Source organism: Kogia breviceps, chromosome 16 (assembly GCF_026419965.1).
Source record: "Kogia breviceps isolate mKogBre1 chromosome 16, mKogBre1 haplotype 1, whole genome shotgun sequence".
Taxonomy (NCBI): Eukaryota; Metazoa; Chordata; class Mammalia; order Artiodactyla; family Physeteridae; genus Kogia; species Kogia breviceps.
In genome coordinates, this window is record NC_081325.1 from 9,859,291 (window position 1) to 9,874,294 (window position 15,004).

Genomic DNA, 15,004 nt, shown 5'->3' on the forward strand with positions numbered 1-15,004 from the left:
CTCTATAGAGAGTTTAAGGAAAGCCAAATTAGGACACTTTAATTAAATATACAGTGTCATCTCAAATGGTATGGAGGGAAGCAGTTTTGTTTTTACTCCTGCTAATAACCTTTGAAAAGTTATTCCTTATCAGAGGTAACAGAGGGCTGATGGTATTCCAAAGTGACAGTTGGTCTGAAAATAAAAAGGGATCTATGATATTTCATGAATAATAATTCATAGACATGTCTGCTTCTAAGCTGGTATAATTTATTTTAGTATTACAAGGTCAAACATGCCAGAAGATGTACATAGAAGAGTGGCTGCTTCTTCCACTGTTGTTTTTCTGAACATAGAATGTTGTTCTTATTGCGCAATAGCTCATTGCCAATGGCTCCAGCCACCGAATCCATTCGGAGCGAGGTCCCCACTGCAGTGTGCTCCATGCCGTGGAAGGCTTTGCTCTGGTTTTACTCTGCAGTTTCCAGGTGGCCACACGCAAACTGTCTGTTTTGATACTCAAGGAAATTCGAGCTTTATTCATCGCCCTGGGTCAGCCTGAGGTATGGATTATTTTTCTGAATTTTCCAATTCATGTCTTTCAACAGTTTCAAGGTTTAGGTTAAAAACTGTAAAGAATGCATTACTATTTTATGTACTTCCATGTCCCATGATGTCAACTAATAATTTTTGATTCAGGGTGGGTTTTTAATTATGAAATCGTACTCTTGACCTACAAGAGCGAAGTCATATATTCTGAGGGCATGAGAATAGATCATTCCTGATTCTCAAAGAGGTGGTGCTTTGTGAAGAAGTGAATCTTGAGCTTCAGTTATAGATCATTTTCTTTCATAATGTTCAATGTACATAGAATTAAGAAGATATTACATATATATTAGAGAATAAACTTGAGAAAACCATGCATCCCATTTAAAATGAGCAAACAGTCCAAACAGTACCAAACAGTCTGGCTTACTGAAAATTGTTTAATCTCAATAGTGGTAGAAAGATGTCATCACAAGAAAATATGTCCACTTGAGATGGGAGAAGTAAGCTGACTAATAACCAAGATTGACTCCAGTTATTCTCCTGCACTCGGTCAAGGGCTGTACACCCTTGTTTAGATGTTAAGTTTCATTGCCCGTCGGCACAGGTGGCCAAACTCAATCCACAAGTTGATGAAAGAAGGACCAGCTTTTTATGTGACATACTTCTTTAGAAAAATACTACTTTCTGTTTTCTTGTTTTAAATCACTAATCTTGGTTTCATGATCCTTAAAATGATCAGTGTCTTCACAAAATATTTTTGAATGTATCCCAGTCCTTTCTGTCCACATTTCTGCAGCAAGCTTTCTGATGTGTTTTAGGATATCTCTGGGATCTGGTAAATGGATCTGTAGGACATGCTGTATTTTGATAAACCTCCATTAAGTCTCTAATTATGATAATAACGGTAATAATAATTACCAGGTATGTGTCAGGCAGTGAGCTGTGCTTTATACATATTATCTCACTGAACCCTCACAATAACTTAAGAATTGGTACTGTTATTTTCCCCATAGTGCAGATTCTGAGACTGAGGTTTAGGGGGGTTAAATGCCTTACCCAAAATCAACAACTAGGATGTGGCAGAGCTAGAATTGAAAACCAGATATACATGCCTCTACAGCCCAGGTTCTTAACTGCTATTCCAGCAGACTGTGTTAAGAATATTTCTCATATGGTACTTCCTTTGACCAGCCACAGCTTTTTTTTGTGTGTAATTTTTTTTATTGACGTATAATTGACATACAACATTATTAGTTTCAAGTGTACAATATAATGATTCCATAGTTGTACATATTGTGAAATGTTCACCACAATAAGTAGTTAATATCCATCACCATTCATAGCTACAGGATTTTTTTTCTTATGATGAGAGCTTTCAAGATCTACTCTCTTAGCAGCTTTCAAATATGCGACACAGTCTTGTTCACTCTAGTCGCCATGCTGTGCATTACATCTGCATGACGTATTTATTTTATACCTGGAAGTTTATACCTTTTGATTCCTTTACCCATTTTGCCACCCCACTCCCCGCCTCTGGGAACCAACCAATCCGGTCTCTGTATCTACAAGCTTGGTTTTTTGTTGTTTGGTATTCTTTCAGCCACAACCTTTTTGAAACCATTCTCATTCATACATGAATAAGGACATTCCGAAGCTTTCGTATAAGGCTGCTAAGTAAATAATTTCGTATTTCTGAGCCTTTCTATGATAAAGGATGGCAAACACACATGTTCATGTATATACGAACTATCATGTAGGAGAATTTCCTGTAAGATACTCTCTCCTGTGCTTTTTTCCAATTTGCTCCTTTTACCAAATAGCTGTGCACAACATAGATACTACAGAGAGTGTGTGGTCAGTCTCCTGTGCAGTTTCTTTGGGACTGAAATGCAATCACAGTCAACAATTTACCAGTTATTTTAGCAGATCAGTGATTTAAGTAAGTAGCATTTTCATGGCTTTTCCATTTTTTAAAATTAATGACAACATGAACACTTTAGTGAATAATGTGTGATGCTGAGATTTAGATTCTAGTCTAAGTAAGTATATGTGCATGAGTTTTTGAAATTCAGGTACGTGTCTTTTCAGTACAATGTCAAATTGGAGCTCTAATTATCTTCCACTGAAACTTGTAAGACTAAACTCAGAATTATAGGGAGTTTTACCCACTACCTTTCACCACCTTGGCACTCACTTTTCTGTGAGAAAACCCTTATCACTACCTTGCAAGCTGTTATGCTTCACACGCTGCACAAAGGCAGTGGAGAGGGTAGAAGGATTCATTTTCCCATGGAGAGTAATCGCCTCCTTTCTGTACAGGACGATGACAGGCCTATGATTGATGTCATGGATCAGCTAAGTTCTTCCATTCTCGAAAGTTTTATTCACGTAGCAGCTTCGGATTCAGTAAGTACACGTTTGATCCTGATTGCTGATAGTTCTTAAGTATAAGCTCTGGGCCTGGCTGGAAAAGAGACACAAAGGAAAATGATATGGAAGAATTCTGGTATTTTATGTCAGGTTAATAAACGAAAATGAAAGTACTGAGGGCAACAAGACTAGCTTTTCAAATACTAGCTCAGGAGACCTTCAGATACATTTAAATCAAAATTTGAGTCTGAGGAAGATAGATAAAGTTTTGCAAATTGCAATTTCAAGAACTGCTCAGGATTCTTTCAGAAAATTAATTTGCTTTATTTATTACACTTAATGCTCTATAACCTATATTTATGTGTTGTTTTACAGTTGACAAGGTGCTTTCACATTTATTATCTATTTTGACCCTCATAGGTATTGAAACTCAAAAACATTAAGGGGCAGGGCTGTAGTCACACACAGTCTCAGGGCCTGGACTTGACCCTCTCTGGACTCTGAATCTCGTAGAGGTGTATCTGCTACACAAATACATTCTTTGTTTTAAAGAGCATATTGGCAGCTTTCAATTTCTGATGAAGTACGAGGAAAATTGAAACCGATTTTAATTACCTGATTTTTAAAAAAAATTAGTAAAGCACAGTTATGGGATTTGGATTGATTTTAGCTAAATAGCTGAAGAGAGGCAGGGCACATCTGCAGAATCCACATTGCTGATGCTCCTTGTATATTCTGATCAAATAACTATAAATGAATGTAAACATATTTGACAAAGAGCTATAAATAAATATAAAACCTAAAGGCACCTGTGAGCTTTTTAATGACCTTTTCTAACCAAGAGTGAACACAGATCCCTATTTTTAGCAACCCTGTTCTTGCTTATGGTTGGAATATTAATGATAATTACTAAAACTATTAGTCAAGCCGTGCAGACCTTAACAGTGATAGTGAATATCTCTACCTCTTCTTTTAGAAATTTCAGATTGTTTTGACACTGAATGAAAGAGTCAGGTGTAATTGTTTTATATACATATCTTGTTTCCCTGCAGATTATGTTCTGTTCCTGTGATTTTGTTCTGTGTTTATCAGAGTCTGAATCTTGAGCCTGGGTAACCAGATCAGCAGTTCTGCATGTAGGAAGATGCACTGAAGGGGGAGAAGAGGTGTGGGGGGGAAGTGGCTCCTGCTTTGTGCCAGGTTTTGACGTCCCTTATCTCATGTCATCCACTTAAAGATTAAGTGCGATCAGCATTATCATTTCCAAGTCATAAATTAAGCAGACAGAGACTCTGGGGTGTTGAGAATGTTCCCAGGTCAGGGGCTTTGGGCAGAGCCAGTGTTGGAGCCTTGAGTCTCTGGCTCTGAAGCTGAAGCTGCACCTCTTCAGCCCATTAACCATGGAGGCCACAGGTGCAGCACTCGGACGCATGGGAACTCAGAGGCCCAGCAGATACACCGGGGCACTTTAAATGCCTGACAAACGTAATGGCGATTTTCTCTCCACGTACAACAGCTAGATTATTTGAAACTTGGTCTTCCCTCAACTGTGATACTCTGGACTTAAAAGAGAATGAAATATAAGACATGATGTGGTATCAATATATAAATATATATCTCTATATAATGTAGATTAAATGTGGATATAGATATCTTTCCAAAGGTTTTAGAATGTATTACTTTGGCTTGATATCATAGGACAAGAATAAGTAGGTATCTTACCTCAAAAATCATTAGTAAAATACCCTTCATAAAAGAGATTGCACTTAGCCATCTCTTTAAGCCAGGGAGAATGTATTTCAGTACAAGTAAAGGTAAACAAGATCATGGCTTTAAAAAAAAAAAAACTAATTACAGGGATAATAACACACTTATGAATCTCAGAGATTAATAACTTTTCAGAATTTTAAGTTGGCAAATCCATGGTCAAGTTCAAATTAGCTCATGTTGTACATTTGTTCGACAAGTATTTAGTGGGCAGCTCCTGGGTACTAGTGTGTGGGGCTCTGTGACATTGACCCCTGCCCTTAAACTCTGCACTTCCGCTGCCTGCAGTCTCCTATGGCCATGACCGCAAACCCAGGTCCGGTGCGGGAGGTGTGGGAAGGGTGCTTCAGGTTCCGAGCTGGACCCATTGCAGAGGTGGACGGGAAAAGCATCGTGGAGGACGGGGCATTGGGCTGAGGCAGGACGAGGACGTGGAGCTTGCCGTTCAGCACCGATTCATCGCCTGATTCTTGCACCTGCAGGCAACCTTACCCCTGACCCACAGCGTGGACCTGCAGTGGCTGGTGGAGTGGAACGCCGTCCTGGTCAACAGCCATTACGATGTGAAGAGCCCTTCCCACGTCTGGATTTTCGCTCAGTCTGTCAAAGACCCCTGGGTCCTCTGCCTCTTCAGCTTCCTCCGGCAGGAGAACTTGCCCAAGCACTGCCCCACTGCCCTCAGCTACGCCTGGCCCTACGCCTTCACGCGGCTGCAGTCCGTGATGCCTCTGGTGGACCCGAAGTAAGGGACCCCTACGCTTCCCTCTGTTTTGTTTGTTTCACCGTTTGCCCTCTTACATTTTCGTTTTATGTATGAGATGGGGATGTAATTCTCTAGTTTCTGACCATCTTACTACAGAAGTCTTCACATTGAGTAAATACAGGTGAAAAGTTCTTGCCTAGAACTATTTTTTTTTCCTCCCTTAATATTCATTATGATTGTCTGAGTATAGAATCTCAGCCCCTTACTGGTGAAAAGTTCTCTTCAACTTTCCATCCAATAGAGACATTCCCTGTCCAGACAGCCAATCCTTGACAGACGATTGTTCAACTCACTTGGAGCGCTTCCCAGGATCTTTATTTGATAAGTGATACCTAAAATCTGGAACTTAGTTTCACTCTTGTTTTTGACTTCGCATCTCTAGCAGCCCAATTAATGCCAAGAAAACCAGCACTGCCGGCAGCGGAGACAACTACGTTACGTTGTGGAGAAATTACCTTATTCTTTGTTTTGGAGTCGCAAAACCCAGTATTATGAGCCCGGGACACTTAAGAGCTTCCACTCCAGAAATAATGGCGACTACGCCTGATGGTACCGTGAGCTACGATAACAAGGTGACATGACATGCTTCAGAAGAATTATTCTGTAAGGTTTTTTTTTAGCTTGTTTGTCTAGATTTCACAGTGCGAATTGCACTGTGCCTGCCATCTGGAATATATGGGATCAGATTTTCATCCTACACATTTCTAAATTCCATTGAGCGTTTGTGTGAATAATTTATTATTCCTCCCTGACAAGTGGAGAACTGAAAATAAAGGGAAGTTAAGGAACTTGCCTAAGGTTGTAGAGTGACTTACATTTATTAGCACCCTGAGGTTTGCTTCATGTCCTACATACCACATTTCTCTCACTCCTCACCGAGTGTTCACCCTTTAAACCGTGTCTTGATTAACTTATCTTGTTAAAGATGGTTTTGTGGATTTAAGTATTAAAAAAAAAAAAAAAGACTATTGTAATACGAATGTTCTTTAGAATTTGTGTCCCAGGTAAAAAAATGCATTCATTGTGCTGTTTCAAAATTTATGTGTTTTTTTTTTTTTTCCTGAAATGATGGCAGTGCCTTGGGATGTGGTTCAGTACTTGAAAACTGTTGTAATGGAATCATGGTTTGATTAAAAGAAGCATCAGTTATCATGTTACCTCTTTTTCACTTTTAACAACTTGTTTCAGGCCATAGGCACCCCATCGGTGGGAGTTCTGTTAAAGCAGTTGGTGCCTTTGATGAGACTAGAGGGCATTGAGATCACAGAGTCCTTAGTTTTAGGATTTGGAAGGACAAATTCCCTTGTTTTCAGGTACGGTAGTCTTAATGAGTCGTTCTAAACTCCTGTATACTGCTGCTGTCGTAGTTCCTGCTTCTAACTCAAGTTTGAGTTCGTGTTTGGCATGTGTCTGGAGGTCCGCAGGCTTTGCACAGTTCCCTTTGTGTCCTCGTTGGTTGACATGCATGTGACAAGCATCCCCTGCAACTGCCTCGAATTTCACTTTTAGACGTTGCAACTTTGATTTTACGTCTCAGATTTTCTCTCGCTTGCAAGCTTTGTTTTAGATAACCGTAAATGAAGATAATTCCGTGTCAATCCCCAGTTAGCCAGACTGTTCAGAGGCTATGAAGTCAAAATAATGAGCTTCTGCTCATCAGCCAGTTATACAACAGACTCTCAAAGGTTAAACGTTGACAGAACACTTTCAGGGGTGTCTGTCACGTGTCACGCTTGCTGGTCTTTCTGTAAGATGCTGTATCTGCCTTAAGAGAACCATTATGTCTCACTTTCTGGATTCCTTACTCATTTCACACCTTTAATCAAATAACCATTCCATCTGAGGCAGTGTCAAAGCCTTTTCAAAGCGTCATCATAAAATTTTATTTCAGGCTGCCTCTGATGATTTTATCTAGCAACGAAAACCTATAAAGACAAAGAAAATCTTAGTTTTTCCTGTACACAGAAAAGGGAAAGCTCCAAGCATCTGTGAGAAACCCTGTCTGAAAAAATAAAGATTAACGAGACGTTTTAGAAGCAACTGAAAAACATCTGTTACAGTATATTGTCAAATTTTATCCTTAAAAAAAAGCAATTGTGAGTTCTTACTACTTGAGTGCTAGTTAACCAGTTTTTTCACTGATTAATTAGTTAAGTCAAAGCATCATACAGAAAAACTACAAGAAGATAATAAAAACAATTCCTGGAATTACCTAATGTCTTTCCCAAAGAACCTAAGGCTCTTTTGCATATCTTACCGTCTGAGTACTCCTAGGAGCAAGTAAGATTACGTGATTTACTGGCCACGTGGGTGTGGAAAACACTGTCCCTGGAACTCAGTTCCTTCACCTGTAAAATTGTCATAATAAATAAAAATAAAGTGTATCTCTCTAATTTAAAAAATGGTATAATTATAGAATCTATCTTATAGATGTATCGAGGATTAAATGTAAAAATGCACGTAAATATTTGATAAATGATTGCTATTAGATGAAGGAGACCATTAGCGCTATTTCCATTTTTTGAAGAAATTCTAGCATCTGCATTGGAGAAATCTGGAATGGAATACAGGATTTCTGTTCTTCAGTACAGAATGCCATAGAGTTTTTACCTTCGTGTCCTTGGATTTCCCTGGAGGGTGATGTCTAATAGCACAAAATATTCTCCCAGAAAATACAAGATTTTCAGACACGGAGCAGACTATAGACGAAATACCTAGCCACAGGCTAGATCTCCTTATTTTGTCTGTTTTGACAAAGCAATTCAGAAGTCAGTTCCTAAAGATGACAGCTGGTTAGATTACCAGGTATAAGGCTGAGAATTGGAGAAAATGGGGACAGATGAAGTATATACATGTAATATCAGACATATTATTATGATAAAATTTTTTAGTTTTACTACACAAGAGAAAAGGTTTTGATGAGAACCTCACTATTAAAGTAGTTGCCATAATTTGCATTTATCATGTAGCTCAAATAAAGGAATTTATCTCTAAAATTCCAAAAAGACTTTATTTTAAAATCAACAGTCCTCTGAGCACAGATGCCAAAGGCAGTGCCATAGTTATGACACCTGTTTCTTTTGCTCTAATTAGACTGAAAATTTCTTCTGTTTAGGGAATCAATTTTATTTCTCTTCAGTCCCTCAGCCTGTGGGAAAGTGCTTTCAATTTAGTAAGCACTTAACACAATATTGTTGGTTCAGTTGTTCAGGTAGGGATTTTTGCCATAGACTCTCCGGACCATTAAATCACAGTCAAGTCAACAAATACGTATTGAGCTCAAATTATATACGTAGCGCTGGAGTTAAAGACTGATCATACAAAGTACAAGCCAATGGCAATTTCCATTTCACCACATGATACGGAAATGGAAAGGCCACGGGAGATTTTGATGTCAGAAACAAAGTTTAAAAAGCAGATGATTTGGGATTGAATGGCTATATTTTGTGACAAATTTGGTGTCAACAATAATGAATTCTAAATGCTCACCTTTTTCATTCATAGAGAATTGGTGGAAGAACTTCATCCATTAATGAAAGAGGCTCTGGAACGAAGACCAGAGGTAAGATTTTGAATTTATATAATTAATGCCTTGGCAGGAATAAAGAGGTAAACATAGAAAATGGATTTGAGAACATGGGGTGGGAGGGCGAAACTGGGGCGAAGTGAGAGTAGCATCGACATATATACACTAACAAATGTAAAATAGTTGGTGGGTGGGAAGCAGCCGCATAGCACAGGGAGATCAGATGGGTGCTTTGCGATGACCTAGAGGGGTGGTGGGATAGGGAGGGTGGGAGGGAGACGCAAGAGGGAGGGGATATGGGGACATGTGTTTGCATATAGATGATTCACTTTGTTGTGCAGCAGAAACTAACACAGCATTGTGAAGCAACTATACTCCAATAAAGATCTATTAAAAAATAATAATTAATGCCTTGTTTGGACAGTAGTGTGATTTAAACCATACCCAATGGTTTCCCCTAAAGAATACAAACATACCAACATGCTTTTAACAATGAATCTTACTATTTTAACTTCTGTTATTTGCATTAATTTTTGATATTTGAGTAGTGTAATCTGGTTCTGATTTTAAAAGATTTTAAGTCCTAAACTTATGAAAGAAAAGCAACCTAAACAGTCATATGTATGTTAAGATATTGTATTCGTTTGTAAGAGGTTTGAGTTAAGATTGAATTTGGGGTTTTAGTTAGTTTGCTTTTTTTTATAAGGGGTTGAATAGCCAAGAACATTGTTTCAAGTGATATATAAAGCACTTTCCTCAACATTATCTTCCCTGAAGTGAACTCTGAAAAGGATAAACTTAGAATGTAGCAGGATAAAAAATTAAATAAAATAGAATAAGACTAAAAAAGAGGCTTCCCACGTAGTAGATAAGATACTAGAAGTAGTAGAAGTTTGGCAATTTAAGTAAGAACAGTGTTACCTCTGTGACCAGAACTGGTGGGACTGTTAGTGTCCACCGTCCTTTGCCACTTCTTTCTGATGCTTTAGTTTTTCAGCAGCTGCTGGAGGCGTCTAGGAAATGAGGCTTGTTGACTCTCAACATTTCCAACTTCCAGATATTTATTGGCCCACTGGTGATCTGTCTCTCTTATAGCCTGTGATAGCAAGCATTTTTCTCTACGGATTAGGAAGAAAGAAAAATACGTTTTGTCCTTTGCGTTTAGCAAATTGAAAATGACTAGATTACATCTTCCTTTCAAGCATAGTTTACATTCTTGTGACCATGTTCACGAGTGGTATCACCTCTTTCTGCGCAGAACAAAAAACGCCGAGAACGGCGAGACTTGTTAAGGCTGCAGCTCCTTCGAATTTTTGAACTTCTGGCTGATGCTGGTGTAATAAGTGACAGGTAAGGTGGAAGTTCTACTGAGTTGATCTCTCCTCACCAAACTGATGTTTTTGCCTCTCTTTTTTTCATTCTGTCTTTCTTTTTTTTTTTTTTTTTTTTTTTTTTGCGGTATGCGGGCCTCTCACTGTCGTGGCCTCTCCCGTTGCGGAGCACAGGCTCCGGACACGCAGGCTCAGCGGCCATGGCTCACGGGCTCAGTTGCTCCGCGGCATGTGGGATCTTCCCGGACCAGGGCACGAACCCGTGCCCCCTGCATCGGCAGGCGGATTCTCAACCACTGCGCCACCAGGGAAGCCCTGTCTTTCTTTTTTTAAAAAAAAAATATATTACCTTTAACTTTTACTTAGAAAAGTCCAAAAAACCTCGTTTTTTTCATATTGTGTTTGCACTGCATATACGTCAAGGGCAAATTGAGTGTGCGAGTTCTGACAGTGAATCTTGTTTTCCATGAAGCATGTACTACTTTGACATCAAGGCTCATCATCTAAAAGTTTCATTTCCTTTCATTCCAGCACCAACGGAGCCTTAGAACGGGATACTTTAGCCCTTGGAGCTTTGTTCTTAGAATACGTGGACCTGACCCGCATGCTCCTAGAAGCTGAAAATGATAAAGAAGTGGAAATTCTTAAAGATATCCGGGCACATTTTAGTGCCATGGTTGCCAACTTGATTCAGCGCGTTCCAGGTACAGTGATGCATCACTGCAGATTACGTGTCGTGCTTGAAATATCATCTGTGTTCCTCCTTACTGTGCTTTCCTCTTTAAACCTACTGACCTGTTTGCAGGTCTGGGATGGGATCGTTTACTTGTTTGGAAATCCTTGGAACAGATGGTGGGTGTGCAGCACAGAGTCGGAAGGGCAACAATAGAAATTAACTTTGGCTTTGTGCTCGTCATTATTTCTGTTCTTTGTCTTGGTTCCCATCTGAAAATGAACCTGTATGATTTCCACAGAAAGGAAGTAATTCAGTGGGAAAGTTCACAAAGCCTCTATTTTTTCATTCTCACTGTGCTAATCTGTGAACATATAATCTCAGCAATATTCCTGCTCTTGACTCTATCCAGGCAACACATTATAAAGAATTCTATATAGCTTAAGAAATTATATTATTGGGATTTTTTTCATAGAACAGATGGGTCTGAAACATTTTCATGTAATAGAAGCATGGAGAATAAAAATAGCTGGTCAGTTTGGTATAAAAATTAATTGCTGGAATTAAAACTTTTTGACATAATTACAAAAAGCTGCAGCTCATCTGTTTCTACTTTTTCATTATGATTTAACATTATGATGTTGTAAAACATGCTTACCAATCCTCCTCGTTTTTGATGACCCTAAATTAAGATTTAGCTTCTTCGGTTAAAGAATGTTTGTTTGCAATAGACAGTCTATCCATTGTATTTCACAGTTCTTCCTAAAGACACAGCAGCAGTCAAGAGAATGTTTTATATGTAATCAGCAACCGAGTAGAAGGTGTTGCAGTTTTTCTAGATAATGCTTAGAAAACAGTGTCTGTGAGTCCATTTTCTATCTCTCCTTTCTGCTCTGAGACAAGGTGCTGTTGACTGAAACATGAGGAGAGGAAAGAAAATTAAGCTTGACTTTTTAAATACATATTTCATTACGTAAAGAAAACTTGACTTAGAAAACAAAATTACTCCTTTCCCCCAAACTTAAGAATCATGCATAATAGCAACGTAAACTGTATTCACTGTATTTTTCAGTCTAGTAGACTCTTAGCTCTGTTTTCTCTCTAGTTCACCACCGAAGATTTCTCTTCCCCCAGCAAAGCCTGAGGCACCATCTTTTCATCTTATTTAGCCAGTGGGCAGGACCCTTCAGCATTATGTTCACTCCTCTGGATCGTTATAGTGATAGAAATCATCAGATTACAAGATACCAGTATTGTGCATTGAAGGTAGGTCACCTTTGCCTCATGAATGACTTTTGTCACATTGATGGTCACTTTCCTTAAACAGCCATGGCTTAAATAAGATAAAAATAAATAATATAATATGACATGATAAGATATAAGCACACATGCAAAAAAAACAAACATGTACACGTATATAAATACATAAGCTTACTCTATAAATTCTAAAATATCCATACATAAACAAAATAGATAGCTATGTATAAACATGTAAGTATTCTAATTGTGTTCACAATTTCAAAATGCAAAACTTTTCCAAGATCCCGCTTTTATCTAAGGTGTCTACTACATGAAAACCATAGTTTTTGCTTATTTACCCTTGAAGTAACTGCCTTGCCCATTAACTTCCAACTTAAAATATATATATTCCCTTTTTAGTCTCCTCCTATCCTAGAAGACTCCCAGAAGTAAGTTTCTACACTAGTAGGACTGTTCAAAATTTTCAGAACCGTTATTCCTTACAGCTTAATTTCCTTTAGAAAACTACCTGTATATTGTCTCAGTCATATATACCAGGAGTTGCTAACTGTCAAGTTGACCTTTGACTTTATGGAGCTAATATAGGCCATGACCCTGATAATCATTTGGACCTACTGATTGCAAAGTGAATCAAGATCTTCCCTTCTCTTCCCTTCTCTTGCTTTCTCCCCGCCTCAGAGGAACTAAAGTTCATATTCTTCATTTTCTTTATCTTTGATTAAGAACCACAATTATTTATTTATACGTTTTTCATAGTTTTCCAATTTAGTGCATCAGTCAAATATTTGTAAAGTTTGTCAGTTCAGTATATTCGTTAAATATTTGTCATCAAAACAAAATTTGAAAAGCTATATTTATCATAAGCAGAATTCATTCACTTGAAGTCACTGATGGTAAGTTTAAGTCCTGTGAAATGGTCATTTTGTTTTGAATATCTCAGCCTTTCATTATAAAGATTTATTATGAAATTACATGTCTACGAAGTTCAATTTATGGGTTTTAACTCTTATAAAAAGAGACAAAATTGGAAATCTGGTATTTTTTATTGAATCTACTAAGGAATACTTTAAAATCTTGTGGAAATAACTGCTTTAAAAGACCCTCATCAGGACTTCCCTGGTGGCGCAGTGGTTGAGAGTCCTTCTGCCAATGCAGGGGACAAGGGTTCAAGGCCTGGTCCGGGAAGATCCCACATGCCGCAGAGCAGCTGGGCCCCTGTGCCACAGCTGCTGATCCTGTGCTCTAGAGCCTGCAAGCCACAACTACCGAGCCCGCGTGCCACAACGGCTGAGGCCCACGTGCCTGGAGCTCATGCTCCGCAGCAGGAGAGGCCACTGCAGTGTGAGGCCAGTGCACCGCAGTGAAGGGTGGCCCCCGCTTGCCACAGCTAGAGAGGCCCCCCTGCGCGCAGCAGCAAAGACCCAAAGCAGCCAAAAATAAAAAATAATTAATTAATTAATTTTTTAAAAAGGCCCTCATCGTTTATGAATCTAGTAGTATGTGTTTTAAAGTCACTTGTGTACCATTCAGTCATCCCAGGTTGTGTTCTGTTTTGTCATCAGGCAATGTCAGCAGTGTTGTGCTGTGGCCCAGTGTTTGACAATGTGGGCCTTTCCCCAGATGGCTACCTGTATAAGTGGCTTGACAACATTCTGGCTTGTCAAGATTTACGAGTAAGTACTAGTCAAAAATACATTGTTTTTAAATGTCTTGGTTATCCTACCTCAATTGGGTTACCGACCTGTCTAAGCATTGTTCACAGCACAGTCTCTTCACACATCAGCCACAGAACTGTAGGCTTATGTGTTGTTCACATTACACTATGATGCATCAGGATAAAAAACACAGTGATATTTACCAAAATTGACTATAAACTAGGCCATAAGGCAAGTCTCCACAAAGTTCAGATGATTGAAAGATACAGACTCTGTTCTCTGATCACAGTGGCATTAAGCTAGTAATCAATAATAGAAAAGATAATTAAGAAATGCTCTTCCAGATAACCAATGAGTCAAAGAATAAATAAAAATAGAAAGTGAAAAATATTTTTAACTGAAGAATAATGAAACCACTACATACTAAAGTTGTGGGTTATAAGTAAAACCTTGCTTAGACTATGGCCTTAAGTGCATGTATTGGAAAGAAAAACGGCTGATGACCTATGCATACATTTCAAGAAGTTAGAAAAAGAATAGCATATCAAAATCAAAAAAAGTACATTGAAGAAATAATAGAGATAAGAGCAGAAACTAATTAAAGAGAAAAAATTACTGGAGATGATCATTTAAACCAAAAGTTGAATTTGTTAAAAGACTAATAAAATTAGTATATCCATGGCAAGTCTGATTAAGAGAGATAAGGTGTATGTCACCAACCTCAGAAATGTAAGGGGACATCACTACAGATATTAAAAATAAGAGAACATATGAACATCTTTGTGCCAATAAACTTCAAAATTTAGATAAAATAACCAAATTCCTAGAAAAACACAGCACAAGAAGAAAACAAAATCAGAATCGTCATATAAGTAACAAAGAAATTTAATCTATAATTGAAGGGCTTCCCACAAAGAAAACTTTAGGACCAGATGGCTTTATGGATTAATTCAACATTTAAGGAACAGATTGCATTGATTTAATGCAAGTCCTCAAAGAGAAAATAGATCAAGAGGAAACATATCTCAACATGTTTTATGAGACCCACATAACCTTCTAAACCTACTAAAACCTGACAAGAATTTAACAAGAAAGACAGTTAAAAGGCAAATTCATTCATGAACATAGATA

The 15,004-nt window shown here is 38.3% G+C and overlaps 1 protein-coding gene across 11 annotated transcripts in view; it reads left to right on the top strand.

The window, feature by feature from the left end:
• Window positions 1-15,004, top strand: part of FRY (FRY microtubule binding protein) — a 426,981-nt gene that overhangs the window by 316,784 nt on the left and 95,193 nt on the right. For all 11 annotated transcript variants that reach the window (XR_010837245.1, XM_067016675.1, XM_067016673.1 and 8 more), the window contains 10 exons: window positions 360-542; window positions 2,848-2,934; window positions 5,148-5,407; window positions 5,811-6,000; window positions 6,617-6,741; window positions 8,933-8,990; window positions 10,213-10,304; window positions 10,817-10,989; window positions 12,064-12,224; window positions 13,781-13,891. Coding sequence is in view for 10 of the 11 variants with exons in the window: in XM_067016675.1 (XP_066872776.1) it covers window positions 360-542; window positions 2,848-2,934; window positions 5,148-5,407; window positions 5,811-6,000; window positions 6,617-6,741; window positions 8,933-8,990; window positions 10,213-10,304; window positions 10,817-10,989; window positions 12,064-12,224; window positions 13,781-13,891 (1,440 nt within the window). In the remaining variant the exon portion in view is untranslated. The remainder of the gene's footprint in view (window positions 1-359; window positions 543-2,847; window positions 2,935-5,147; window positions 5,408-5,810; window positions 6,001-6,616; window positions 6,742-8,932; window positions 8,991-10,212; window positions 10,305-10,816; window positions 10,990-12,063; window positions 12,225-13,780; window positions 13,892-15,004) is intronic.